This window comes from Panulirus ornatus, chromosome 43 (assembly GCF_036320965.1).
Source record: "Panulirus ornatus isolate Po-2019 chromosome 43, ASM3632096v1, whole genome shotgun sequence".
In the NCBI taxonomy this organism is placed as follows: domain Eukaryota; kingdom Metazoa; phylum Arthropoda; class Malacostraca; order Decapoda; family Palinuridae; genus Panulirus; species Panulirus ornatus.
The window spans coordinates 18,851,828-18,879,783 of record NC_092266.1 but is presented as its reverse complement, the minus strand read 5'-3'; the positions used below and the strand labels follow the sequence as shown (position 1 = coordinate 18,879,783).

Here is a 27,956-nt window from a genome sequence, read left to right as displayed (position 1 = left end):
GCCTTTTTTGTTTATCGTATAATGACAGTTCCTCCTGCCATGCGCAAAGCCATCATTCACATATCCTAGAATTATTCCATAATGTCATTTTTCTTAGAATCTGATCTCAAGGATTTGTATATAGAAATAAATGCAGGGACTGACACACTTTATTTTATCTACATTAAAGAGAATCATATATTTTGTTTAGATACTCACAAACATATGTATCTTAACTTACTGAGACAAGTTCCAGCCCACATGGATACGCAGGGTGGGAGGTAAAGGATCATCCTGCTGTCTTTCTCTCACATCTTGCATTGCCTGCCCTCACAAACTACAAGTGGAATCCATCACAGTGGGTCTACCACCTCGTCGTACACAAAGAAATCATGATGAAAAGAGAAAATGGATAAAAAAAAAATTAATTCAATCCTGATACTCTCCACATTAGCAGCAGGCAGAGGACAATATATTTCTACTGGAAAATCACAAACTAGGTGATACATGATTCATTGTTCTGAATTCATTAAAGCACATAGCACAAAAATATGTATTGCCTGGAAGATACATTTTCAATGTTACAATTGTACAACTGATTACAACCCATGGACTGCTCAATGGGACTACTGCTCGTCTCAAGTTTGAAAAGTGAGGATAAAATCTTCACCAGCTCATTGTTCCATCTTCAGTTAATGATGTCAGACTTGCTTCATCACTGCTCAACAAATGGGCTTGATGCATGAAAGGCTTTTTCTGATACATTTGGCAATGGGGTAAAATGTATTTATGAAAGGAAAACTGAAGTTATTCTGGTACATAGTGACTGAACACTGAGAAATCAGTTTGGCAATAAATATATGATCTACCTCTAGGGAAAAATGAACAGAGGCTATGTTGTACATGTTATATACTTGCAGTATCAGTCAAAAAGCAATGGAAGTATAATTGGATTATGAGAATAAAACCACTACATAACTTCCTTCTAGAAAGACTATCTTGTATTCTTTCAGTACAAATCACAATGTTGAACTGAGGTGGTGATGAAACTTTACTCATATAATTTCTAATGATGAAAGTTTGACTGCATAATACATACAATCCAACTACAGGAACAGTCTGATGGGCATCAGCCATACATCATACAAGTTGACCATCTTTGTACAGTTTCTGAATGCTTTTGGGATCTTATTGTTGTTGGGTCTGCGTTAGATCTGAAGATATTGAGGCAACATGTTGAGGAGAGTCAGTAAAGTACTGTAACTTGAGGCAATGAGCAGATAAAACCAAAGGTGAAGCGAGGGAGGCATTATGAGAGAGGACAGAGGAGGCAAGTTGTTACACAACAGTCAACCACATCAGTTTATCGTGTTGACTCTGCCAAATCGGCAGCTTGACCATGGGCGTAAAGGGTGTCATCATGGGAGAGATCAAGGGCATCTTCAGGGCTTCTCCTCCTCCTGCCAGGTCCACCAGCATAGTTGGCAGCAGCAAGACCCATCAGATGCTTGGCTGCCTGGGAACCACTGAAACCCCTGCCTAGTCCCAGGTCCAGCCCTCGCTTAGCACTGCCAGAGGAACGTACGAATCTGAGGGGAACATGAGGAAAGAATAAGTCACTTGAAAAGAAAAGTATAATCATTAGTTACCTTGCTGTGGGATAGAGACATTTAAGTTTTGTGGCTTACACTGTGAGTGAGCTTGAGGACAGACTATTAGGTTTAGGAACCTGTGTAGAAGTATTGCCAAGCAATGGTTATTAGGGTTTTTATATAGGGATGTAATGCTTGACAAGGATCTCATGCAGAGGGAATACAAGAGAACATGAAATAATGTTTATTATCATAACTAGTCTTTATAATATTTACAACATTCAGTTATTTCCTTTGTAATCCAGCAGATTTGAAAGGCATCTTTGAAATTCTAAGTATACAGAACAAAAGAAAACTAAAATTTTAATGAATATAAATGATGAGCATAATATATTGACCAGCATTAGTGCTATTCAGTTCTTTCATAGTAGCCAAAAAGGCACAAGCAAAAGTATATCCCAGGTGAAGCCAAGTCTTCAGGATTTATTTGGGCACTTGCCACCAAGAGCACCTTCAGCTAACACTGGACTGTTTTTACTGTCACTGTCATGCTTATCTGACACTGGTAAGCCCCACCACATTCTCCACCTATACCTCCCTCTGACCACATGCACACACTTGCATCTCATGCTCCACTTCTTGAATTTTAGAATTCTAATGTGGATTTTGCAATGGGTTTTCTGTCTCCCAAGCCATATTTTTTCAGAACTAAACATTAAAAAGAGGGAGGAGGAATGTGAGTTTCCGATGATCTCTCACACTAAACAGCAGCCTGTTAAAGCAGGGCACCACAGGGGGACAGTCTGTGCTGGGTTGTACAGTGAGTTACTCTGGCCTGATTATTGTCCCCCTTCTGAATAATAGTCAGGCACTTTTGTCTCTTTATTCTTCATTCTGGTACACATTACTATTGTAATAGATTGTACTGAATAACCCAAGGAGCATTATCATGTAATGAGAAGTTAATGAGTGATATTTTGCAGTTTTGTGAAAAAAGAAGAAACTGTATGGTCTACTTCAGTTGTATACCAGACCTGAAGCATAAATAACGGTATGTGAATATATTTTTTGATACGAGTCATTTCACAAATAAAAAGAATTGTGAAATGCTATTTAACATAATTTTAGATGTAATTTAATGGGAACCTTCTTGGCTTTAGCATGAAATGATCAGTTATTTTGATGTAGAAATTAGGGTTGCTTTAATGATTTACTGATAATTCTTTTTTCACTCAGAACAGGTCAATATTTGTTTTTCTTGACCTTGAGAATTTTCAAGGATATCTTTATAAGTTTAAAAGCAGAGAAGAGGCATTCCCTTAGATGTAGTTGTTAATTTACAAATTTTGATAACTTCACTGGATGACTTTTTAAAGCTATTTCGATTTGGGGGTGAAAAACAAATAAAAAAGTTATCACAACTCCACCTTGGATCACTTGAATGAGAATTGGTCCTGTGGCCACCCACAAAATGGGGTTTGGGTTATGGTAGGAGAGTATGTAAGCTGATTTTTTCAGATACATGTCTGTCTATAGTTTATTGTGACAAAATGAATATTAGGGAGGAAATTTCAGGTGTAAAGATGTTTTTCATAGCATAATAGATTAAATTGAATATATGAATAATTATTTATTTTTATCATAATTAATTGCTGTTTCCCATGTTAGTGGGTAGCGCAAGGAAACAGACGGTAGAATTGCCCAACCTACCTACATACACATGTATATACACAAATGCCCACACACACACACATATACATACCTATAAATTTCAACGTATACATACATATACATAAACAGACATCAACATATATACCCATGTACATATTCACACTTGCTGCCTTCATCCATTCCTGTCACCACCCCATCACACATGAAATAGCATCCCTACACGTGGGCGCATGAGGTAGTGCTAGGAAAAGACAAAAAAGGCTACATTCATCCACACTCAGTCTCTAGCTGTCATGTGTAATGCACTGGAACCACAGCTCCCTTTCCACACCCAGACCTCACAAAACTTTCCATGGTTTACCCCAGACGTTTCACATATCCTTGTTCAATTCATTTACAGCAAGTCGACCCTGGTATACCACATCGTTCCAATCCACTTTATTCCTTTCATGCCTTTCACCCTCCTGTATGTTCAGGCCCTGATCACTCAAAATCTTTTCACTCCATCCTTCCACCTCCACTTTGGTCTCCCACTAGATTAATCTTGATAAATATGGGCATGTTGAATTGTTACATCAGGTACCATCACCATTTGTATTGCCCTGGAGTTCATTGTTTGGCTCATGTAGGTAATATGCTTCAGTTGACTTATCACTGTAACTCCACATTACTCTGATCAACATCATGCACTCAGATGTTCAGTTGCTACAGCAGTAACATATTACCATGGTTGTGGTTGGGAAAGCTCAAGAGAAATGAAGCTGGGGTGACCCTCCCTGGATGTAGTGACAAGCCATCCAGTCTCTACATGAGGTTGGTGTCTCAGCAACAGGGAGATGTTACTGCAACAGCTTCCTGTCTTATGTATGTATGATAATGATCTCTGGGGAGAACATATGATAATCATAACTGATGTAATGATCTAACATTTCTGTAATTTATCCAGACTAATGCAGAAGAGGAAATATGTACAATATAAGGGCTTGAGGGCTCAACACCCTACCTTGACAAGTCCTAGTATTCTCATGCTGTTCCATCCAGTGGGTTCCTTTCAAATTACTGTTTGGTAACTCATTACAGAGTAATTTTTTGGGGGGCTATGCACTGTTTATTACAATGATGATCCATCAAGAAAGTTGACACTGTAATGAAAACTTTTTTTTGATAAATTAATTGGAGGTAAAGACATCAGGGTTTTCTAATTCAGAAATAAAAGGACACAAGAATTGGATAATTTGAAGCATAGCCCAAAATTTTGCCCATGCATTTGGAAGAAATTCAACAAATTTAAGTTCTTGACCGTGAGGGTGTGACCCTTGTATATAATGGCTTGCTCTTTCACCTTACCTTTTAAGGGTCCAGTTGAAGGTCAAGGAAATCATACCCACAGGCCATACTATCATGCTAACTAGATTGAAATAAACACAATAACATGATGTGGATCAGTTCAGAACAAAATTAAGCAATTTGTAAAATCCATCTTTGTACAAATCTTAGGGTCTCAGTGAATGTTTTCATATTTTCTTTTAAAGTTACAACTACAACTAGCACCACATTGGTCGCTCCCTTAGTGTACAGCAGAACGCTCTGCCAGATGGTGGCAGCAGTAGTTACAGTAGAGGGCCCCATCAGATGGTGGCACTAGTGGTTACAGCAGAGGATCCCACCATATGGTGGCACCAGCAGAGGGCCCCTCCAGATGATGGCACCAGCAGAGGGCCCCTCCTGATGATGGCACTAGTGGTGTATGGTAGGGGTCTCCACCAAGTGGTGACGTCACACCAGTGGTTACAGCAAAGGGCCCCACCAGATAGTGGCACCATCATTGTGCTGCAATGGGCCCTGGCAGATGTTGGCATCAACACTGTACAGCAGAAGGCCTTGCCTGGTGATGGCACCTGTGGTGTACAAAAGAGGGACCTGCCTGGGGGTGGCACCTGTTGTATAAAACATTAAGGAGACCTGTTGGCTCACCAACTCACTTTTCTAGCTCATTTGCCCGGATGATTGAGCTGCCCAGCCTAGTTATCATCTCAAGCATATAGTCCGGGTCCTCAATCTCCACCACCGCTCGCGTCTCCCTGTAACAAATGTTGACTGTTTAACACACCGCACCACCAACAACTTGACAAACATACTGTGAAACACCATCAACACACCTTGAAAAAGCATATGTTCAAGCATACAAATATGAAAATGTTTAGGAAACTATTGACCAAAATTGGATGATGCTTCTCAGGTTTGGTCACTGCATCTCATGAAGTATGAATTAATGAAGCTGAGCCACAGTGACATATTAAGGTCCTTACCAAACCTCATCTTCAACAGAGTAGCATGGAAATTGGATCCATCGACGAATATAACTAGAGATATAAATCAAGTACCCAACACATTGTGTGGATATCAGCTATTCCAATACAGACTTCATCCTATCTACTGAAAACCCAGAAGCTGTTAACATCTGTATGTATAACCATACATAAATACGCATACATATTATGAAAACGTACGAAACTGCACATCTTCGAAGTGATAAAAAAAAAATCAAGTACCAATTTACGGGCCCTGACATCCTCCAACAAAACATGGGTCCACACCAATAGTCTGTCAGCCGTGAAAGGGCACACTTGGGGGCTCGGCCGCTGATGACACAGAGGTCCTCTCCCACAGTCTGTGACGGCGAGATATAGAAATCTGAGAAAAAAAAGGCAGAAGTAAAGAAGGGAAAGATACATAATGACAGAAAGGTAAGCGGGCTGAAGAGGAAATGGCAAGGCAAATGTAAAGGGAGAGATTGAGTGGTTGAAAATAATTTGAAACGAGAAAGACAAGGGAGAGAAATGCTAAAGACAAGAAAATACAGATTGGGGACAAGGAGGAGAGGTTAATGGAAGAGTAGCAAAAAAACAAATGGTGACAACTGCAAAGACAGATATTTATTTCTCAGTATAATGGCATCGACCCCGGGCAGTGACGCCTACGTCAGTGTGTGAGAAGGTACAATCGAATTGGAGAAACTAAAAAGATTAAGAATGAAAGAAGTGACCGAAGAGAGATGATAGGAAACCAGTTACCCTATAACCTGATCCATTTAGGCAGATTGGCAATGGTTGTTGTCCCAAACATTTTGTTTATATTTTCAGCGTTGGTGGTGTACTTGCCGGCTCGTTCCAAGGTCCAACTCGTTTACCTAGAAAATTCCATCTCTCCACCTCCCAATTTCCATTCCTAATTCTTATATCAGCAGAGGAAGTGATGGAAAACTTAAGTGGATCGAGGGTTGCCAGAATCCTTGGCGTCGAGGTATGAGATACCTTACCTGGCAACCTTGTCAAGTAGCTCCCTTCCTATGTTGATCAGAAATTTATACTCGCGAGGTCTTGACGGATGATAATACTGGGAGCTTAACGATAGTTTGTCAGGTGAAGTTGAGAGCTTAACGACGCATTGAAAGGCGGTGTTGGAGCATAACGAAAATTTGATAGGTGACGTTGAGTTTAACGATAACTAAGGCTTGCAGGTAATCAGGCAGATCATGCTGAAGGGTTAACGAGAGCTTGACAAGTGATGCTGGGAAGGTTAACGAGAATTTAACAGGTGGTGTTAGGAGGTTATAGAAAAGTTGTTAGATTGTTTTGACAGGTGGTGTTGGGAGGTTATAGAAAAGTTGTTAGATTGTTTTAGGAGGTTATCAGGTGATGATGGAAGGAAAGGTTGGACAGGTGGTAGTATGAACATAAGGACCATTAGCCTTAGCACGCACCAACTACCCACAAGTGTTCATTCTGCCATAAATATTACCGCGTTTGTTGTCGTGCAGGTATCAGAGTGTACTTAGGTGAAGTAACACCTGGTTCCCGTGTAACCTTATCGTCGACTACGACGGCAGACTTTGAGACCCGAATAATGAGGCAGGAAATGAATCCCAAACTTCAGTTCTGTAAGTCGTTTTAGTAGACAAATGTGTATCATCAATGATACTGTGATGATGTTCTCAAACATCGAAGACCGTATGTACGTCAGAATGTGAAACCTGAGTGCAACAGTGTGAAGGGATCCCACATATGCTCCAAAAGAGAATTTATACACTCGTCTAAGTGTCTGAAAGACTTGCACGTAACAAGTGTAATCGGCTTTTTCATTCGTAATGTTTACATTTTAATTCCCGTGGCTGGTCCAACCGCCTGCTGTAATGGCCCCACGGTTCCACCCTCGTAGGTTAATGAAGGTAATTCGGTCTTAGTGTGTCGTTGAAGTCCGGAAAACATTGAAATGTGTGAAGATCTCCTGTTAACGAGATGTGATGCCATATAGTAATGCTAAAAGCTCCAGTGATTTCAGTGCAGTTTCTTTATACCATGCCAGCTCGTGTCTCCCAGACGCTATTGAGGAAAAGACGGCAATGAGGTGTTGCTCTCAAGGTCAATAAAGTCATGTTCATCAAGTACCATGGAGGTTACGAGTCATCTAGTGGCCATACCTCAAAAATATCTACGAATCTACGATACAATTGCATTTCGATAACAACGGGAAAACTGATATGATAACGCCCTAAACACACCACTTTTAACATTACGGTGGTAAACATTAGCCGTGCGTTGAGTGGCGTTGGTCTAGTGCAAGGTTGGTTGGGTAATTTACATGTGTTGCTCAGAGAAGCAAAACTGTAGGACACCAAGGTCACTGCAGCGTGTGGGCGACACAGAACCCAACCTTTCTCGTAAAAATTTCATTATTTTCCCGTGTGTTTTTAGAGGATAGTTTACATCTCGTCTTCAAAAGTCAGTGTTTATCTTAAGAGACCTTAAGTAATCATGGTAATGGCCAGTCAGAAAGAATTACCACCTGTTATGTGTCACCAAGTGTATGTGGACAAGATTACTTCAAGCTTGGTCATAGCAAGACATTCCCAGATGGCACGAGAACTGTGTGTCCGGAATGGTAGTTTGAGACAGACAAAGGGAGGTTGTTCTTGTGGTGGCTTGGGACACAGACACAGGGAGGCCGCTCTTGTGGTGGGTCGGGACAGACACAAGGAGGCCGCTCTTGTGGTGGGTCGGGACACAGACACAGGGAGGCCGCTCTTGTGGTGGGTCGGGACACAGACACAGGGAGGCCGCTCTTGTGGTGGGTCGGGACACAGACACAGGGAGGCCGCTCTTGTGGTGGGTCGGGACACAGACTCAGGAGGCTGCTGGTTTGGTGGGTCAGGATACAGACGCCGAGGCTGCTCTTGTGGTGGGTTGGTAGAGACACGGGGAAGATGATGGTATGGTAGGTCGGGGCACAGACACAGGTAGGCCGTTCTCTTTTAGTAATGTAGTGTTGACTGTATTTTTACATGGTCTGACAGACAGAATTCTGTGTACTCTGTAAAGAAGTTTGGCTGTGGTGCGGGAACTACTTTTTGTAAAAAGGGTGTCATTAGGCTCCTCTTATTTAGATGTCAGTGAAACTCGCCGATTATATTAGAAAAAATATAACGAGGTTAGGCAAAAGCTATTGAACTATGTGACGGTGAAGATAATGCAGCAGAATAATTGTATATTCCAGAGATAGCAGAGTATTAGTTGCAGAAATGACGTCATTAGGCTTCTTATTTGATTGCTTTGGCCAAAAATAGCAAGGTTTAGAGGCGAACCAGGAACTAATTGATAGTTGAGAACGTGTAAAAAAGGAAGAGTTATTATATATTCCAGAGAGAACGAGAAAATGATCCCTAATGGCATGCCAAAGCTGTAACAACGTTAAACACAAGGGGTTTATTTTCTCCATAAGCGAGGCATGGCAGTATCATATTTCCATTAGATAAATTCGTACATGTAACATCGAGTTAGACTTTGTGAATGAAAGATAAGTTGCATGGAGAGTTATAGAAAAAAGTTAATATAGAAATATGGAGAAGAATGCAGTAAGATAAACATTGACACGAAACTCGTTGAAAAATTGCAATGTTTTTGTGTATAGCAGAATGGCGTAGAGTTACTAAATAATTTGTTGGCGGAAGTACGATAGATAATTAATGCAATCCCGCTTATTTATTACATACACACATCTACTTCGGTTTGATACATGCTTATGGCCAATAGTAATGTAACTAGTATCGTTAGTGTTGGGTAAAACAAAGCTTCATTGGGTAGATATGAAGATTAAATAGGTCGGTAAAAGATGAAATTGTAATAACCTCCATTGATAGATATATATATACCAGGATCGCACTTGCTTTATAGTTAGACCACGACCGGCATGTTTATGGAAACCTTGCGCCCAGTGTCCTTTTTCAAATTTCCGCTGCTCGACCTTGTCAAGACTCGTTTCTCCCGCTTTTAGAGAGGTACGTAAATCCAAGTGATTATATAATGCATTCATGCGTATATGGGTGTGGGTTCACGCATGTTAATGGTGTGTGATATGTGTTCATCAGGCATGTATGGGTGTATTTACATTTACGTGTGTACGTGCATGTGCATATAAGTAGGTATGGGTGTCACTGGATATGAATGTTGGATGAATATGCGTATATACATGCATAGAGGTGGGTATACATGTGCACTAATAGAATTACCGTTTGGACATTACCTGTTTTTGAAGTTGAAATGATGTTTTCCGATGGTTTTTGATGTGTTCTGCACGATTTTGATCTTCATTTCCTCCGCATATCACTTCCAAATGAGGTATTCCCTTCTTTAGTCAATGATGATAGGGAACCCCTGGTGGAACCTTTTTTTTTGTTGGTGGTGGTGGGGGAAGGGGTACTATAAGTAGCGATTTGCAGTAGAAGTGAGTCATAATCGTTCGAAAGACATTAACCATCATCGGAACAACATTGTCAATCAAGCCAAAGCGAATTAAACAAACCTATCCTAACCCAACAAACCAAACCTAGCCTAATCAGGGCTTAACGTCATCTATCGTAATCTGTGCACAGTTGTTCTTAACTTATACTCAGAAGACTCTTAAGAGTTATTAGGTTGTCGTGATCCACGGTCTTGAAATTGCTTAAACTACTGATACCAAGACTTAAAAATATTTCCCCAGATTCGTTCGGCCTTAAACGGTAAAAATACTTGTGTATAAGTATATATAAACATGAAGTATGTATGTATGAATTTAGGTTTAGGTGTATGCCTTTGCATGAATTAATGGGAGTTTGCATATAGACACATGCATGCAGTCCTGCAGTAGGCTGGTATATGTCAGGAACTTTAAATGTATTCTACCCAATGACTACTGTACACTAATGGTTCACTCGCTATCCTATATTGATTTCTTACTGACTAAGCTAGAATTCACTGCAGCTTTTCTTACTTAATGGCTAAACTTCTATTTCATTCTTGCTTTAACTACTTAATGGCTGAACTAGAATGTCTTCTTGCTTCTAATGCTTAATGGACAACGGTTCAGCAATTCACACGTTTCCTAGCTAATGTCTAAACTATAAGGTTCATTCTTGCCTTTCCTCTATCTCTGTTACTATTCACTTATGTTTTCTTTCGGGCTTACATGATGATTTAAGTTTGAATCTTGCTTGAGTGAGACTCACGACATTGCTTTGGAAAAATGAGCTAGGGTTAGGGAGAGCTAGGAACTATTTAGAGTTGAGAAAATGGAGAAAAGTTAATATCCCGAAGAGAATACGACAAAGACCCTTCAAAACCAGACCAAAGGTGTGATTGGGTGTTCAGCAAAACAGTTTAATTTTTGTATTAGAGAGGAATGGCAGTGTTCTATTTTCTTTTGATAAATTTTTGCCTACGAAAGGGTAAGACTCTAAGTTTAAACACAAGTTGCCTCGAGAGTTATAGAGCATCTTGTACGTTTAATTGCCTCGGAAGTTGCTTCGAGAGTTATAGAACATAAGGGTTAACACTGGAATAGCAGGAAGGATGCAGTAAGATGACATGATTAACATGAAACACATAGAAGGCGTCTTGAAAATTCGCAGTGTTTTTGTGTACAGCGAAAATGGCGTAGTGTTACTATCTAGTTTGTTGGCAGAGGTACGGTAGATGACAATGCAATTATGGTTATTAATACTCATGTCTAGTTCGGTTTAGTAAATGCTAGTGGACAACAGTCAATTAACTAATTGGTAGCGCGGGTTAAAGGGCTTTTTTTTATGGGTAGAGTACACACGATATCCACACAAGGAGAGCATACACCTTTGCTTGCGTTTCGAGAATAATGAACTTGGTAACATTTCTTCTTTAATGACTGAATTGTTTTCCAGTACACCCACGGAAACTTTCCATTAATTGTCTGTTTACCTAAAGGCTAAAGCATATACTAAACCGAACTAGACTTGTTTGTAAAGAATAAACAATTGCAATCTAACGCTCCTCCCCTAACATATGTAGTATTCTACGTTATTTCCTCTTCACAAAAACTGCAATTTTTCAACACCTTTAATGTTTCATGTGAATTGTTTACCTCATTATTCCTGCTAACCCTAATATAACCCTTGAGACAACTTTTGTCTAACTCGCTTTCGTATGCAAGAATTTATCAAAAGGAATTAGGATATCCATCGCTAAAGGAAGAATTGAATGTCACCTTAAATTATGTTTAACGTCCAATTGCAGCTTTGGCCATTTGTAGAAAGGTCTTTGTTTTGTTTTCTCTGAAACCTACAACTCTCCTATATTTTTTCATCTAAATAAGTAAAGTAGTTCTTAGCTCTTTCTAGACCTCTTTATTATTTATCCGAAGCAGTCTGGTAATTTCCATTAAGCGGACGTAAAAATGCGAAGCCTAATGACGTCTTTTCTGCAAGTAGTAATCTGTTTTCTCTGTTATTTATAATTCTACTGCTCAGTTCTCTTAATCATCAGTTACTTAGTAGCTATTCCCAAACCACGTTATTTTTGATCCAACATAATCTTCATGTTTAATGCCATCATTTTTCCATACCGCACTTTCCGCTCCACATATCCAAATTTCTTTACAAAGTAGACATAATTCATTCTGTTTGACAATGTAAGATTAGACAATGTAAGGCAATTGTGAACCGAATGGTACACAGATACGAGGAGGCCACTCATATGATGGATGGAGACAAGACACAAGGAGGCCACTGTTATGATGGTTCGGGACACAAACACAGCAGGCCGCTCTTTTCACAATATCCTATAAGCTTATCAGCTTGATATCTTTCGACTCCTTCTTCCTTTATTGCTTGTGTCACCCTTCCCTCTCCATCTTAAACTGTTTGCGATCCTCTCTCCCTCCAGCATTGTTTGTCACCCCCCTGTTCCTCCTGTATTCAATGTTTGTGTCAATATTCCTCCCCTGTCTTGTGTATATTGTTTACCTCTGTGTTGGATCCTTTCCTTGCCTTAAAAGTTTTCCCCATGTCTTTCTCACACTTGTCATGGGGTAGCTCCTTTCCCTCAACAGGCACCAATGACTCCCTCTCCACCCGCGGGTCTCGGTAGGCAGCCCTGGTTCTCTTTCCACCCATGGGTTGGGGCGGGCAGCTCCCCACCATCACTTGCAGGGCCTCCCTCGCCACACCACTAATCACCACTGTCACCAGCCTCATCTGACACACGCCCACACATAATCTTCTCCTCAGTAATTATCAGAATAAAAGCGTGGTATTTACTGTGATGTTAGACAGGAGCAGGTAAATCCAAATCCTTAGGGGGTAATTAAAAGACCAGGCAATATAACTAAGGGTCCCACTGTCTTTTTCAGAAAACAAATTTTGTACAAACTAGGTGTAAGCCCCTTATGTGGAATGGAGTTATTCATAATACTTGTGACCATTTGTCAAAAAAATTTCATTCATTCATTCATTCATTCATTCAAGAGAGAGAGAGAGAGAGAGAGAGAGAGAGAGAGAGAGAGAGAGAGAGAGAGAGAGAGAGAATTTTTCAATATTCTCTGTACACTTGAGTATCAACTCTCATAAGTGGTCCTTAAGATGTTACCAAGACAGTGAGTGAACTTGCCTGTGCTTCACACTGCAGGGCTGGGCCAGCACAGCAGTCACTCTGGAAGACAGGCTCATTTTGTACTACGTGCGTATATACGTCATTTTGCACCACGTTTGTATTTACGTTATGTGATGTATGGGGTCAGCTCACTGCACATGTTCACTTATGGAGGTGTAACGAGTGTGTCGATTGGCTGCGATTAACCGTTGTAGTAGTTTATGCTATCGGCACCAGGGGTTGTCGGCTGTGGCTAGCGGTTTCTTACCTAATAGATAAAGGGTGATACTCGCCAGGCTACTGACGGAGGGCCCACTAATTACCACACGGTGGATCACTTAGCTGCCGTGCGCGTCCTCAGCGGGCGGCCAGTTCTGGGAGTGGTCCTGGCGCCGTGATGGGACGTTGCATGCGAGGGCTTTGGTGTCGCTACCCTGCTAGATCTGACTGGGTCGGTGTGTGGTGTCGTCCACCTGACTGGTCGACCAGGTCGGAGCCATTATCCCCTCCCACATCATCCCTCCCAGTGAACCATCTTCACTTACCCAGGTCGTTTTTGTCGGTATCGTGTATCAAGTGACATGATTAACCTCTTGATCATGACGATACCTACCATCTTTCACGAGTCATGTCAAAGGCTAGGCCATCGTTCTAAAGGGTCGTGCCGTGGTAGTCAAGGGTCGTGCCATCGCGCTCAAGGTGGCTAATGTTGCCATTAATTGTTCCTGATGTTAGATACGAGATGCCCAGATATGTTAACATGATGCGAATCTTCACATTGAGCCGCTGGATGTTTCACAACACGACGACGTCGGGAGAAGAAAGCCAATAGAGCATCGGATGTCGTGAACACATCCGACGACTCATCCTTCCTGGATGTATGACCAAATGTCAGGAGGAGGAGGAGGAGGTCATGGGCCAGGCCAGCCACCACCCTGACTCCCTTAAGTACCCAGTGCTGTTCACTTGCCAACCAGTTCCATTCTTCTTTCCAGTGGGAGATGAACACCTTGGGATTATGCTGATGTGAAGGAACAGGGCGACTCGTGTTTCCTCCCTCCGTCACCCATCTTATGTATCTAGTCCTCACAACCTTATTCGCTTCTGGTACTTTGTATGACCCAAAATGCTGTCAGGGATGAAGAATTACTAATGTTGATGAAGGCTTTGTAACACGTCGGGGAATGTTCTACCCGCATAGCGCCTCCCGTCACATCCTCATCTCGAGGAGAACATCTACATAATTTCCGATCTTCTCAGACTCGCCAGTGCGTCCACCGCCTAGACTACCACTCAGCAGGGTCATCTGGAACATGTGCTGGAAAGTATGTGCAAAATCTTGCTCGGTCTGTCTTCCACCACGTAACTAGAAGGGCTTAGCACACGGGTGCTTCCGATACTGTCCTCACATTGCGAAGATCTCATCCGATGGTTCATGTTTGAAGCTTCTGCACGATTCTCGCCACCGACATCTCCTGCCATCTGAGATCCCTCATCCTCGGGTCGCAGTTCATAACTGCCGATACAAGAACAGCTCCATCCTAACCACTGTGAACATAGAAACTACCCTATTATTAATTAACCTCTTACAGTATGTGTCATCCGTTCTAATTGCCGAATGTTATCATTAACATAGGATCACAATTTAACATTAACCCATACATACAAAACATGTATCAAGAATTTTTTTTTTATCCACTGGACAAGGCTGTTTGTATTTATTTTGTCTCAGTATCACTCTGATATAACAGCAAACATTGTTTTATTTTCTGTTTTATTTTCTTTCAGTTGCCTCAAGATTGAGTGTTCTACCCGTACGAAACTGGCTACCTCACCGACACCCTGAAACCGTGGCTGAAATTTCAGGTTAGTGTATCACATCAGGTTCAGTTGCTATGCGCTTCGCCAAGCTGAGAGAAAACGCGTTGCTACTTTAACTCTGCGCTGCGCTGATTAGTTAACGGCTAACCGCCACCTACCATGGGATGCAGTAAACAAAAGATTGCAGGTAAGGAACCCCCCCCTCACCCACAACCCCCATTTTACGTCATTGCTGCCGCTATCGGAACCTGACTAACCAGATGTTATAGGAATCCCATAACATCGCGTACAAGGGCCGATTGGAGGTCATAGGATAACGATGACGGTCTTAATGACCCAGACAGTTGATAGGCCTAATGCTGAAACGACCAATAGTTATGTGAAATAACCTTTCCAAAGTGACACTAAAATAAGCATTGAAGTAATCATCTATTTTGGTAACAGCCTGTGTTGTGGTTGTAAATTTCACAGTGTAAAAATCCCAGTCGAACGCACTGCACTGCCTCCTTTAAGTGATGTTTTTCAAATAAGGTGTTGAAATTGTCCAGTATTACACCCAACTTAAGGTTTGCATCTAGCATTCGTCTAGAATCCGTCTGTCGTAAACTTACTAAGAATTAATGTGTCTCCTGAAAACATCCATATTTGGTCTTTTTTTATATAGATTTAATTGAATTTATATAAAAATGTAGGTTGGACTCCGTTCCGCAGAGATATTCCATGTTTATTGGCTGAATCGCCCGATGCCGTCGTTCCAATATTTTTAACGTCTTGCGTTACTCCATATGGACAAGGTGCAGATGTCAACAAGTGTACCTACATGTTGACAGAAAATACCGAATAAAATTTCATATATATATATATATATATATATATATATATATATATATATATATATATATATATATATATATATATAGTTGAGAAGCAGATGATTCAATTTTAAAAACCTTCCCTACGCTCTCGCGATGCTAACGAAGGCTTTTGGAAAGTTAGCTTTTCCTCTCTCGTACTTGACCACTGGCGATATCCTTGGCCTCGTGACTTGCATCAAACGGTGTGGAAAACAACATACGGGGAAACTCTATATAAAATTCCGAGCTATGCGAAGAGCTTCCCTAGATGTTTTTATAATCACAGATGAATATTCCATGTGCGTGTTGCCTAGGTCTCGCCCGCCGAGGAGAAAATCGTTTGCCCAGCCATTTCCATCCCCGCGTCAGATGTGTGACAGAATTGTAACTTTTTCTCGGTAAAAGCTGAGAAAAGGTGGTGTTCGGATTCACCCGTATACACTTTCAAGGGTTTATACTTATGATGGGAGATCTCAAAGTCGTAAGATTGTCCCATTGTCAGTTTGTTTGAAGGCTTGAAAGGGAAATTTGTGGAGCTGCAAGTTGATGTGTATCTATCATGGCGGAACGTTGTGATGCGTGGGAAGCGGCCAGGACAGTCAGTGGGAGGCGAGGGCCAGGTGACGGGCAGGAGGGCTTGCTGCTAGCCGCCATCCCCGGTCGCCTCTCGCCGAGACGACTTTTTTTTTTTTTTTTTTGGAATAACAAATAAATGTACCAGCAAACAAGAAAAGTCATATATCACTGTTGACTATATATAGGGTTAAGGCGAAGGCGGTGCCCTTCCTAAAGCCATTAAATATTTGGTAAGAGGACAATACAAAGTTTTTACAACTCGAGGGAAAAATCTTCGGAAAACTTTGCACGTTTGGTCAGGTTGACACGACCCAATTTCACATCTGCCGCCACCAGCGGGGTGGGATGTTGTGCTGCCATGCTCGGCCTGTGAGCGATGGCGCCAAAAGTTTACAGAGGTCACAGATGGTCGGCTTTTCTTCAGATGATTACGTCATATGTTACGTAGGCGATTGATTACGTTAGCTCTTATTCAGGATTAGAATCATTATATATATATATATATATATATATATATATATATATATATATATATATATATATATATATATATATATATATTAATCCCTACGGTTTCCCGCAGCTTATCATTACTAGTACTGTTGTGTCATGTCTTGCTTCGGTTTCTTCAGACATAGGTTGATTCTTTAGGTCTGTCTCCGATTCTTTAGACTTAAGCGATTCATTACACCTTTTTCTAAACGGTTTACTTCTCTAAAACCCTGGCACGGTGGTGTGAGTTCATGTCTCTGGCCATACAGTTTTTCAGTTCCTATAATCAACATGACGCCGTAGAAGCCAAAGCACCTGTAGACCAGTATGATTTATGAGTGTCGTCTGATGATCTACTGAAATTGTCTCTCTCTTCCTCCACATGTTTTATTGGTCCATGTCTTGATTGACAGTTGATCTGGTTCAGCATATTTGCAACCTTCTGCTTGCTTCTGACACATTGGTTGGTTCTTTCCCGATTTCAGTTTTTTTACGCATTTCAAGAACCCACTATTATGTTCCCACGTCTATATTTTCCCCGATGCAACGTTGGTTCCAGCTGCAACTGTATCAAGTTGTATTACAGGCGGATATCTGTATTTAGCTTGCGAGACGAGCGTGTTCCATTGTGCTCTTGGAGTATTTAGGGCAAGTAATGAAGATACAAAGTTAGTTACCCTCTCTTGGTCATGACGGCACCACCCCTCAAGCACGGCGCTACGACACTGAGTGCAATGTTACAACCCTTGGGTACGATGGCCTGTGGCACTTTGACCCGACCTTTTAAGGGTCAAGTCAAAGCTCTCTCTCTCTCTCTCTCTCTCTCTCTCTCTCTCTCTCTCTCTCTCTCTCTCTCTCTCTCTCTCTCTCTCTCTCGACACGACTGGAACAAATACAGAGGTGGCGTCAGTACACAGGTCAGGTTAGGTTGTCACAATGACACAACTATCCAGTTTCGCTTCCCAGTCCATCCAGGCTCCCTCCCCCCCTGTGACTCGTCCAATCACAGCCAGCCAATCAGTAGGGGAGGACAAACATGGCACACAGGGAAAGAATAATAATGGCAGGGGAGGGGGGAGGCGACTCAGGAAATTAGGCACTGTACCAATAACCGGGTGTACTATGTGGGAGTAGGAGACTGGAGCTCGGGAGAAGGATGGGGGCTGGGGATGCTGAGGTAGGGTTGAGGGCCGGAGGGGAGAGGCTCAGGTGTTCCTAGGCGGCCACCGGGGCTGGGCTGATGCCCTCACGTTATCGCCGACAGCCTCAGCCAGGGAGGGCTCCTCATCGAGGCCAGGCCCTACGTGTTGCATACTAGATAAGACTAACGAGATAGATAAGGAGGAGGGAGGAATTACAAGAGTTCTGGTGGAAGTGGAAGAGTTGCGTTTGAAAATGTGTCAGGTCGTAGCTCTTACGAAAGTTGTGAGAGGAGTGGAGACTGTGCTTAGCGGTGCAGGGAAAGGAAGAGACATCACAGCAGCTCACCCTCGAGTTGCCAACGGCATTACAGTGAACGTGGAGAAGCAGCAGCAGCAGCAGCAGCAGCAGCATGCTGGGTATTGCGTGCTCTGGCATATGGTAGGGGCAGGCACGCAGCCAGCTCTAACACGCAGGAACCTGAGTAATATCCATGGGAGAGAGGAGGAGAACCAGACCAGCACTGTAGCGTGGTCAGATTCTGAGGCCATTTAAACTTGACCTGTCAAGTCAATCTCTGGCCGGAGAAGAGAGCAGTACTCCATGTCTTAAGGACGTGGCAGCCATATAGAGAAGGAAGATTTTCGAAATTTGAGGCATTAATCTTAGCTTTTTTTTTTCATAGAGGCAGACTTTGCTCTACACTTACGACGCAGCTTCAAAGGTAGATTAGATGTTACGGTGTTATGTTTGTAGTGTTCAGTGGTGAAATTACAGAGCCATCAAATGAGATGGGAAAGCCACGAGAGATTTTAGAAAGAGACAAGAGAACGACTTTTTTTTTAGAGGCGTTGAAGATAAACAGGTTGTGTGCGTGTCCCTCAGGAAACGTCCCTCCAGATTTGAGTGTAAAGAAGCATTACTATGAGACGTGACGTAAATCGGAAAGGAGAGGAAGGAGCGGATTTGAAAGACGAGGAGGAATGCAGTCTTGCTGAGTTGTCAGCAATGGTACATTCCTCACTCTGCTCTTGTATCCTGTTGCCACACACACACACACACACACACACACACACACACACACACACACACACACACACACCATTAAGAGTAATACAAGGATAAGACACTCGTAGATGAGGAGGACAAAGTTAGTATGAAACAGATGTCAACAGTCAATGGTGCTTTTCTGTACGACTGTCGTAGTATTGTTTATCCAAAATCTTTTCTTATTTCGTCGGTATAGTAATCCTGTTACTATTGACCGTCGGATTTGATATCAAGTTCTTTTCCTCTCGAGTGTGTGTGTGTGTGTGTGTGTGTGTATGGGTGGGGTGGGGAGGTAAACAGACTCGGCTAACAATCGTCCAGAAGTTCTTCGTCCAAGACAAACACAGACACACGTCCGGGGGGGAAGGCGGCCAGAACTCACTGGCCCTTACCAGCCCTCCTCGCCAGCGGCATTACAGATTACCAGAAGTCCTTGGGCAAGAGTTCCCGAGGTTTGTAAGAGCATTAGAAGCGAACTTAGACGCCGGGCTTCCTGTAGTCACGGTAATCTCACCTTGCTTCAGCAGGTGGTCTGGTCGAGGGTGTTCCACCACCACCAGCAGTCGTTGCCTCAGGGTTTGGAGGAGTGTCATCTCCTGGGGAAACTCTCGTGTGTGTGTGTCCCAGGTGTTTACACTCGTCTCCAGACAAAGACAAACACGTGTTAATAGGTGGCGTGGCTGAGGCACCCGCGTTTTCCAGCGAGCGTCGTGGGTTTGTGATCCTGTGTGAGCCGCCCCCCTGGCGCTCTTGTGTTCCAGGAAGCGCCGCCGGTGCTCCGTGTCCTGGCGTAGTCCAGGGTCATGGATTCTCGTCTGGTGGAGACTGCGAACGACCCAAGAGCGGCGCCGCTGATACACCGCCGTGCACAGGTTCGAATCCCGGATGCAAAACTGTTGATGCTAATAGTCGTGTGTGTCTTGCTCGTGTAGTGAACGCGTCCTACACACACACACACACACACACACACACACACACACACGGTCAGCTCAGGTTGACGGGTCGGAGCGGATCTCACGTGACCACCGCTGCGCCACAGAGGGCGCCATCTAGACATGGCCGTGGTCGCCAGGCTGGTAAGGTTAGTAATGTCTCGACCATCGATAATAATCAGTTTGATGACACCTGTGCCGCCATGTCCTGGCCACCCAACACTACCATGGCCCCTGGCCCACTACCATGGCCCCTGGCCCACTACCAAGGCCCTGGCCTACTACCAAGGCCCTGGCCCACTACTATGGCCCTGACGCACTACCATGACCCTGGCCGACTACCATGGCCCTGGCCCACTACTATGGCCCTGGCCCACTACCAAGGCCCTGGCCCACTCCTATGGGGGTGATCCACTACTATATCCCTGACCCACTGCCATGGCCCTGGCTTACTACCAAGGCCCTGGCCCACTACCATGGCCCTGGCCCACTACCATGGCCCTGACCCAAAGGCCCTGGCCCACTACCATGGCCCTGACCCACTACTATGGCCCTGGCCAACTACCAAGGCCCTGGCCCACTACCATGGCCCCTGGCCCACTACCATGACCCTGGCCCACTACCATGGCCCTTACCCACTACCAAGGCCCTGGCCCACTACTATGGCCCAGGCCCATTACCAAGGCCCTGGCCCACTACCATGGCCCTGGCCCACCGCCAGAGTAACTACCACGACTTTTCCATCAGTCTTGATCAAGCCTCACTTGACAGTCCCTTTGGCTCAGTTACCATCATTTACCATCATCTTCGCAGCAACTTCACCGGTCGACTCAGAAGGTTCCAGTCAATTCCCTGGTGTGAGGTTCCTCCTCTCCTCTCCTCGATTTTTGTTTACCGTAGACACTCCAGAAAAATAATTACACACGCTGCTTCTGTCGTGCCGATCCCTGCCACCGTACGAAGGACACAAGTGACACATGATATGTGTCACGCTGTGTCAAACGTCTGACCATCGTCAAACGAGACGGGTGGAGGAATCCTGTAGAAGCTTCAAATTTATCATCTGACTTGGAATTCACAAAAGAAATCAGTTCCCCTGGAGGACGGTGAGCAAAATCGAGATTTAAGAAGCATGGAATCAGCTGTCATACGCAAATCAAATAGTATTAGATCACGGACATTCCCACTGTAAACGGTGCATTAGTACTCTTCCAGTGGGCGAAGGAAGGTTGATATGGGCGACTTACCCCCTGGCAGAGGACGTGGGTGACTTGAGGGAGGAGCGAGGCTCACCTGTTAAGGGGGACCGAGTTGACTGAGGACAGGAAGATGAGGGCCAACACCAGAGAAGCGAAGACGGCGCCTGTGCTGTTCATCAGGCTCAGACCTGAGGGAACAGAGGAAAACTCCTGTTAGTCCGCACCACAGACTGACACTCAAAAACACACACACACACACACACACACACACACCCTCAGTACACACACACACACACACACACACACACACCCTCAGTACACACACACACACCCTCAGTGTAACATAGAAACATATTTGATATAACGTCATCAGAGATAACTTAAGATAACGGTAACTATGGGTCTTCCTTCTTACGTATTTGATCTTACGAGTGAAAACGCTCATGGCACGTTAATCTTTCTTGAACATGAGACTCGGCGACCCTCAAGCATGACGGCCTGGTTGTTGACATGACACCTTGGGTCAGGTCGACGGGCCGTGCCGTTGAAACCAAAGGGTCGAGCCAATCATGTTCATTGTCCATAACGTTGTGTTTAAGGAGTGTGGATCAGTTTATATCAGCTATGGCAACGCCTTTTGGAGAGGCCACTCACGGTGCCAGCTCCTCTGATGAGGACAGATCAGTGTACTTGATAATTCGTTATCAGAGATTATCCCATCCTTCTGTAGGAATATCGTATACACACGGATCTTGTACCCTTCCTGGTGTGTCTGTCGTGTCCATCATCTGTGTGTGTGTGTGTGTGTGTGTGTGTGTGTGTGTGTGTAGGGGGTTGGGGACACGTTTCCTCGAAGACCGGCCACATAGTTTACTGGGATCCACCATGATGTTATTCTCCATCTTTACCTCTGTACGTTTCAAATGGTGTTATGGGTTGGGAGAACTTATGGTGCTTCGTAGCAAATCGGTAACAATATAGAGTTACTTGGCGTCAAGGATTTGCGGTTGACAGTCAGAATTATGTGAAAGGTACACCCAAAACAGATCTGGGTTACAAATGAAGGCTGTGCTGAACTCGAAGGCTTTTATTTACTTGGCTGTACTGAGACCTTCACCTCTCAGGGCCACAATTAGAAAGGGTGGAAGTGTTGATTAAGATAGACACAGACAAGTCTTTTTCCGGACATTTCGTTATTCGCTGGTGTGAGGGAGGGAGGGAGGCTGACTGGCGTGTCCATACATTCCAGCCTTTACCAAGTGTCACCATTAAAACCCGGCTCGTAATACCAAAGTAACTAGATGTCTGGGGGGAAAAAAACCATGAAGTATACGTACTTGTTCGCGGTAAATATACGTGAGTAAACTTAGTTACTTTTCGAAGTACCTGAGTAAAAGTGAGTCCCATGTAATCCGCTACGTAACGAAACGTTGCTACGTGTTTCTCCCGACCACTGACTACTCTCCTCTGCTGTAAATGTGTGGACGCTGTCTTAACATGACGTTGTCAACACAGCACAAGTCGTCTGCCACGTCGAATGGCAGTCTCGAGGTGACCAGCTGAAGGAAGGGGGTGAGCCTCTTGCAGGTGGTGAGCACAGCGCTCGATAGCGTGAAAATTTCATAATGCTATATAGGGCTGGCTGGCTGGGTGGCTGGCTGGGGAGCAGGATCCCTCGCTGCACGTCTTACCACCACAGTGTTGAACGCCCCATAACTTCTCGTGTGTGATGCCCTGGGACCAAGCCTGACGGCAAATAATGGTTCAGAATGACCCTCAATTTCTAATTGCTTGCAATATCCGGACCGTTCTATAGACGGACCAACCCACTTGATTGCCCATCTCTTCCCCGCCTCCCGCACTAATTACCAACTTCTCCGCTGTTATCAGAGAATTAAAACTAAGTCTTCCCTTCGTCCTGTCTCTCGCCTCCCCATCACCTGGCCGCCCGCCAGCGACTTATTGCCTAAACTTTCCTCATGATGGCTGCTGCACCCGCCCGGCCAGAGGGGCACGACACTCCTGCCTTTATTCCCAACATCTGACGCATGAAACCATCCACCGACATTTTCTTTTTTTTTGGCTCGTTGCTGAATCATGTTCCATATTTTCGTCTGGGTTTTGTGATATGCTGGGAGAAGGTCGGGTTAACTTCGTGCTTCTACAAGATGGTAAACTCGCAGCTCGACTCAGATGATTTCTGTAGTCCCGTCCAACTGAGCCAGCCTGCTGCTGCTGCTACTGACGACGACTTCGATGACAAGACGACCTGTCATTGTGAGCTGGGAAGCAGGGCAGAGCATGGCCCCGCGCCCCCCGTCTGGTGTGGTAGGGGGACCGGGGCGGAGCGCCCCCAGATAACGCGCTTACTGCCTTGCGTTAAACTGATTCTATACCATCACCCACTGTGACGTGCAATTACCAGCCACGTGTGTGTGTGTGTGTGTGTGTGTGTGTGTTGGTCTGTAACCTTGAGTGTGTGTTTTGGGTACTGCTCGCCGTTCCTACCTGCCAGCCTGACGCTGTGGGGGGAGGAGAGGACAGTAACGACTCAGTGGGAACTACCCATCAGCTCTTGAGCACCACCCAGACGGGTTAGTTACACCCAGCCTCACGCCTTGCAACAGGCATCACCAAACCAGAGCACCTGTGGTGTCCTCTCGCTGGGGCGATCTGTGGTTAGGCTTGTACACAAGTCATGCACACCAGTAAATGTTGGGACATGTTCCGGTCCGACTCAGCCACTGCCAGGCGTCGCATGACCCAACTTAGCAGTGTGATTGGGAAGCGTTTGGTGATGAGCTGAATATTCCCTCTCCTTTCATAGACCGTAGTGACATTAACCAAGCTAAGGTTAAGACAACCATTCTATCGTCTTGCACAGTCTCCCTCTTCCTCTTCTCCCTCAGCACTGATCCTAGAGCGTCCCAAGAACCGGTCGCTGTTGCCCACCCCAACATACTTTACGTCGGCAGGTTGACCGTGTTGACCAGGGCATCTAAGAGATGGTGGCGCGGTGTTCACGCCAGGGTGGAGGGCCGTGTGACCTGCTCTCATATAGCTGTGGTTCTTTTCAAGCCAAGATGACCACCCTTCATTCCTCAGTACATCCTGCTGCTGGAGCACTTACGAGGTCACTGATGTACAGGGATATCACACGTACACACACAGCACACCAGATGTGTTCACACACACACACACACACACACACACACACACACACATTAGGGTTAAAGAAAACTCCCACACTCTGATTTCTCTCTCACAAAGAAAATCGAACTGGCTGGCTAATAAGATGTGGAGGAGGCAGCCGCTGCGCCTCCCCCCTCCCTCCCTCCCCTGGTCCAACGGGCGAATGAAGTTGGCAGGGGGTCGCCCCCCCTCCTCCCTCCCTCCCCTTCCCTCGAGCGTCACCACCAGGGACGCTTCACCAGCCCGGACGAGGAGGAGGTTGTAGGTCGTGCATCATTAACCTCTAACCTCCACTTGAAAGGCTTTGGGCGGCTGTTTATTTTCCGTGGCGCCAGGAGAGGCGCAGAACCGGGCGACTGCTGCCTGGGAGAAGTAGGATCTTCCCGCCACAGTGCTCACTGAGTGGATTTGTTGCTGATAATGCACACTGAGTGGTGTTGAGGCAGACATATCGCCCCAGTACCAGAAGTTCGAGTCACTGGCTATTCACTCTTTCCGAGACTGTTATCATGAAGTTAATGACTCTCTGATGTGAAGATAGAAGGAAGTGGTGCTGCGAGGTGCGTGCGCTGGCTGCGTCAACGCCAGAAACCAGTCTCGTCATTTGTTTACCACGGAACGAGCGTGCCAACCCACAGTCAGTTTCCAGTCGCCACCATCTGATAATAATGGACTTGACATATTCTCTGTAATTGGCTTTTAGTGAAAATTGAGTCACTAGTTATCCGAATTCGAGGTAAATGACCAGGTAAATGAAGGGCCAGAGTGGGTTGTGGTGGGACGACATGACGGGCGGAGGTGCGTCGGGAGGAACATGACGGGCGGAGGTGTGTCGGGAGGAACATGACGGGCGGAGGTGTGTCGGGAGGAACATGACGGGCGGAGGTGTGTCGGGAGGAACATGACGGGCGGAGGTGTGTCGGGAGGAACATGACGGGCGGAGGTGTGTCGGGAGGAACATGACGGGCGGAGGTGTGTCGGGAGGAACATGACGGGCGGAGGTGCGTCGGGAGGAACATGACGGGCGGAGGTGCGTCGGGAGGAACATGACGGGCGGAGGTGTGTCGGGAGGAACATGAGGGGCGGAGGTGTGTCGGGAGGAACATGACGGGCGGAGGTGTGTCGGGGGGAACATGACGGGCGGAGGAGTGTCGTGTGCCGGGAGAGCCCAGTTGGTCACCGTGACCGCTGCTTATAAGTTACTTGTGGGAGTCCTCCAAACTCTTTCCCCTTCCGTACGTGACCTGGACGGCTGCGAAGATGATGCATCTGCGAGGCATCACCTCTCCAGCACCTCACACACTCCTCATGCAGCACCAGGCACGGAGCAAGTAAAGTGTGTGTGTGTTGGGGTGGGGGTTACAGAAACCTGGTGGCTCTAGGGTAAGGGACTTTGACCAGTAAGTCTACGCTTATCTGAGCACAATCTTACTTGAGCTGAGTGAGGCCCCCCTGGCTGAACCTTCTCACCTAATGTCTGTATGGAGTCGAGGCTCATCTGCCGGGTATTTCCCAGAGGAATAGACCTAACCCTGTGCAGTGAGGCCTCGAGAACTTCACCGGTGTCTGCCGCTCGTGGTTCTCACGTGGGCGCGCGCGTGTGCCTCCGGATATTGACAGAGAGCCTCAGAGTCTTCATTAAATCTACGCAGCATGACCTCTTCTGTCCTCCGGCAGTGTCGTACGCCGTCTACGTGCTGTTCCACCTCGTAGCGTGTGGTTGTGTCGCAAACCCTGGCGACGCTAGGTTTGGTGGGGATCCTTGTCACATGGCCCGGTCTTGTGTGGCGTGGCCAGCGTGACTGGCTCAGCGTGGCGTGACCCGATGCGGCGTGGCCCGCAGCCCTGGAGTAAGATGGCCCATGACCCACCTGGTGGAGGCGACGCGGGACTAAATTAGGTTTTGAGTAGAACAAGAGGATCCTCCTGTGTAATCTGGGATTACCCGGACAAAGGAGGCTTCCAGCAGCCTTGATTAATCACCTTGGAGCCACAGCTGAGGTGGGTACAGCTGCTCCTCCCCGGTGTGGTCAACACGTCGTTTACCTTAATATCATCACAAACGGTAGCACATTATATGATCATCTCAGATCATTATAATGCAAGTGGCAGCAAGTGGCATTCCTCCCATGGGCAGGTGTTCGTCTCTCTCCTACTCTCCCTTAAGGTATCAAGTTGGTCCTTCGTCCTGTTCCCTCGGAATCCTCGCCACCTCCCTCCCTCCTATCCAACTCCTCTCCACCTCCCTCACTCCTACCGTCCTCTCGGTCGTTAACCTGTCAGTGTTTACTACCGAGCGGGAGGCCGATCTCTTACCACACCCCAGCTTTCCTTCCTGCTGGCCATCACCTCACGCCAGCGTTCACAACTGCGACAGTGACCTGTGGGGAGGGAGGCTCATTGGTCTCACCACTGGAGTGGTACATACACCTCGCTGCTCCCAGGATCAGGGCCAGCCAGCGAGGGACTCCACGGGGCCCAGTGGCACTCAGGAGGGGGTTATCGACCCCGCTGACGGACGAGGTGATTGGCTAGGCTTAGCAGAACATCTCTCTTGTGTCTTAACGACTGTTGCTCTGGGGGTATTGGCGTGTTCCACCAGTGACCCGCTGCTACCGGGCCGAGCACGGCAGAGTTCACGACCAAAAATCCTCATTATTTTCAGCTGTTATTATATTCCATCTTGGAGTATCTGTTCACCGAGACGTGTATTTTTTATGATCTTCGCAACAGAAAGCACCACTGGAGACGGACTGTCAGCAACTGCAAGTTCCAAAAAGTCCAGAAGTGTGCAGTACAGGCCCGCGTCCGCCCCTCGGCGAGACCTGGCAGGTCTTTTAACGTCATCTGTTGAACGCCACCACAAGAAGGCCACAAAAAAATCTGTGATCGACTAAAAGAATGAAGTGTTCGATGGAAAACAAAATTAAATCGTTATTAGGGTATTGTATAAAGACAACATTGAAAACATGGGATAACTCCAGCTGCGTGTAATCAGCCAATTATTCTAGTCCCAGCAGAGAGAGAGAGAGAGAGAGAGAGAGAGAGAGAGAGAGAGAGAGAGAGAGAGGGCATTTACATATAACTGTTGAGCGAAGAGAATCGTGTGTGCCTGATGTCGAGAGGCGGTGATCTGTGGTGGGTGAATATTCCTGGGGAACGACGACTCAGCCAGCGACCGAGCAGCGGTGGTTCGGTTGCGGGGGAGCCAGCCGGCCGCCCCTTGTGGATGCACACGGCTCACTCTACCGTGAGCCAACCTAGCCAGACGTTAACTGTGTGTGATATCAGAGTGTAACCAGACGGTCGGGTGCTCCGGTGAACTGTGGTAATTTCCCTATACAAGGCACTTTTTTCGCAGTTAGTATGTCTTGCTTCAATAGTGAACCACTTACTTAAAAGGATAATTGGATACTTTCACGACGTCATTTTGTGGATTCATAATCTTTTCCAGTATAAGGAAAGTTGTGATAGTTATCGAGAATGACAGATCTGTGATGGGAGTTGAAAAAAGATGTTTCTG

The 27,956-nt window shown here is 45.4% G+C and overlaps 1 protein-coding gene and 1 long non-coding RNA gene across 2 annotated transcripts in view; one reads left to right on the top strand and one right to left on the bottom strand.

The window, feature by feature from the left end:
- Positions 1 to 135: 135 nt before the first annotated feature.
- Dh31 (diuretic hormone class 2) overlaps positions 136 to 27,956 on the bottom strand; it is a 112,587-nt gene continuing 84,766 nt past the window's right edge. Inside the window, exons 2-4 of the mRNA XM_071687128.1 lie at positions 21,336 to 21,429; positions 5,225 to 5,323; positions 136 to 1,568 (exon numbers count right to left, since the gene is read on the bottom strand). Of these exons, the coding sequence (XP_071543229.1) occupies positions 1,343 to 1,568; positions 5,225 to 5,323; positions 21,336 to 21,418 (408 nt within the window). The 5' untranslated portion in view covers positions 21,419 to 21,429 and the 3' untranslated portion in view covers positions 136 to 1,342. The remainder of the gene's footprint in view (positions 1,569 to 5,224; positions 5,324 to 21,335; positions 21,430 to 27,956) is intronic.
- Positions 9,484 to 27,956, top strand: part of LOC139762361 (uncharacterized) — a 209,094-nt gene continuing 190,621 nt past the window's right edge. The window contains exons 1-2 of the long non-coding RNA XR_011715701.1: positions 9,484 to 9,576; positions 14,966 to 15,043. This is a non-coding gene — a long non-coding RNA (uncharacterized lncRNA). The remainder of the gene's footprint in view (positions 9,577 to 14,965; positions 15,044 to 27,956) is intronic.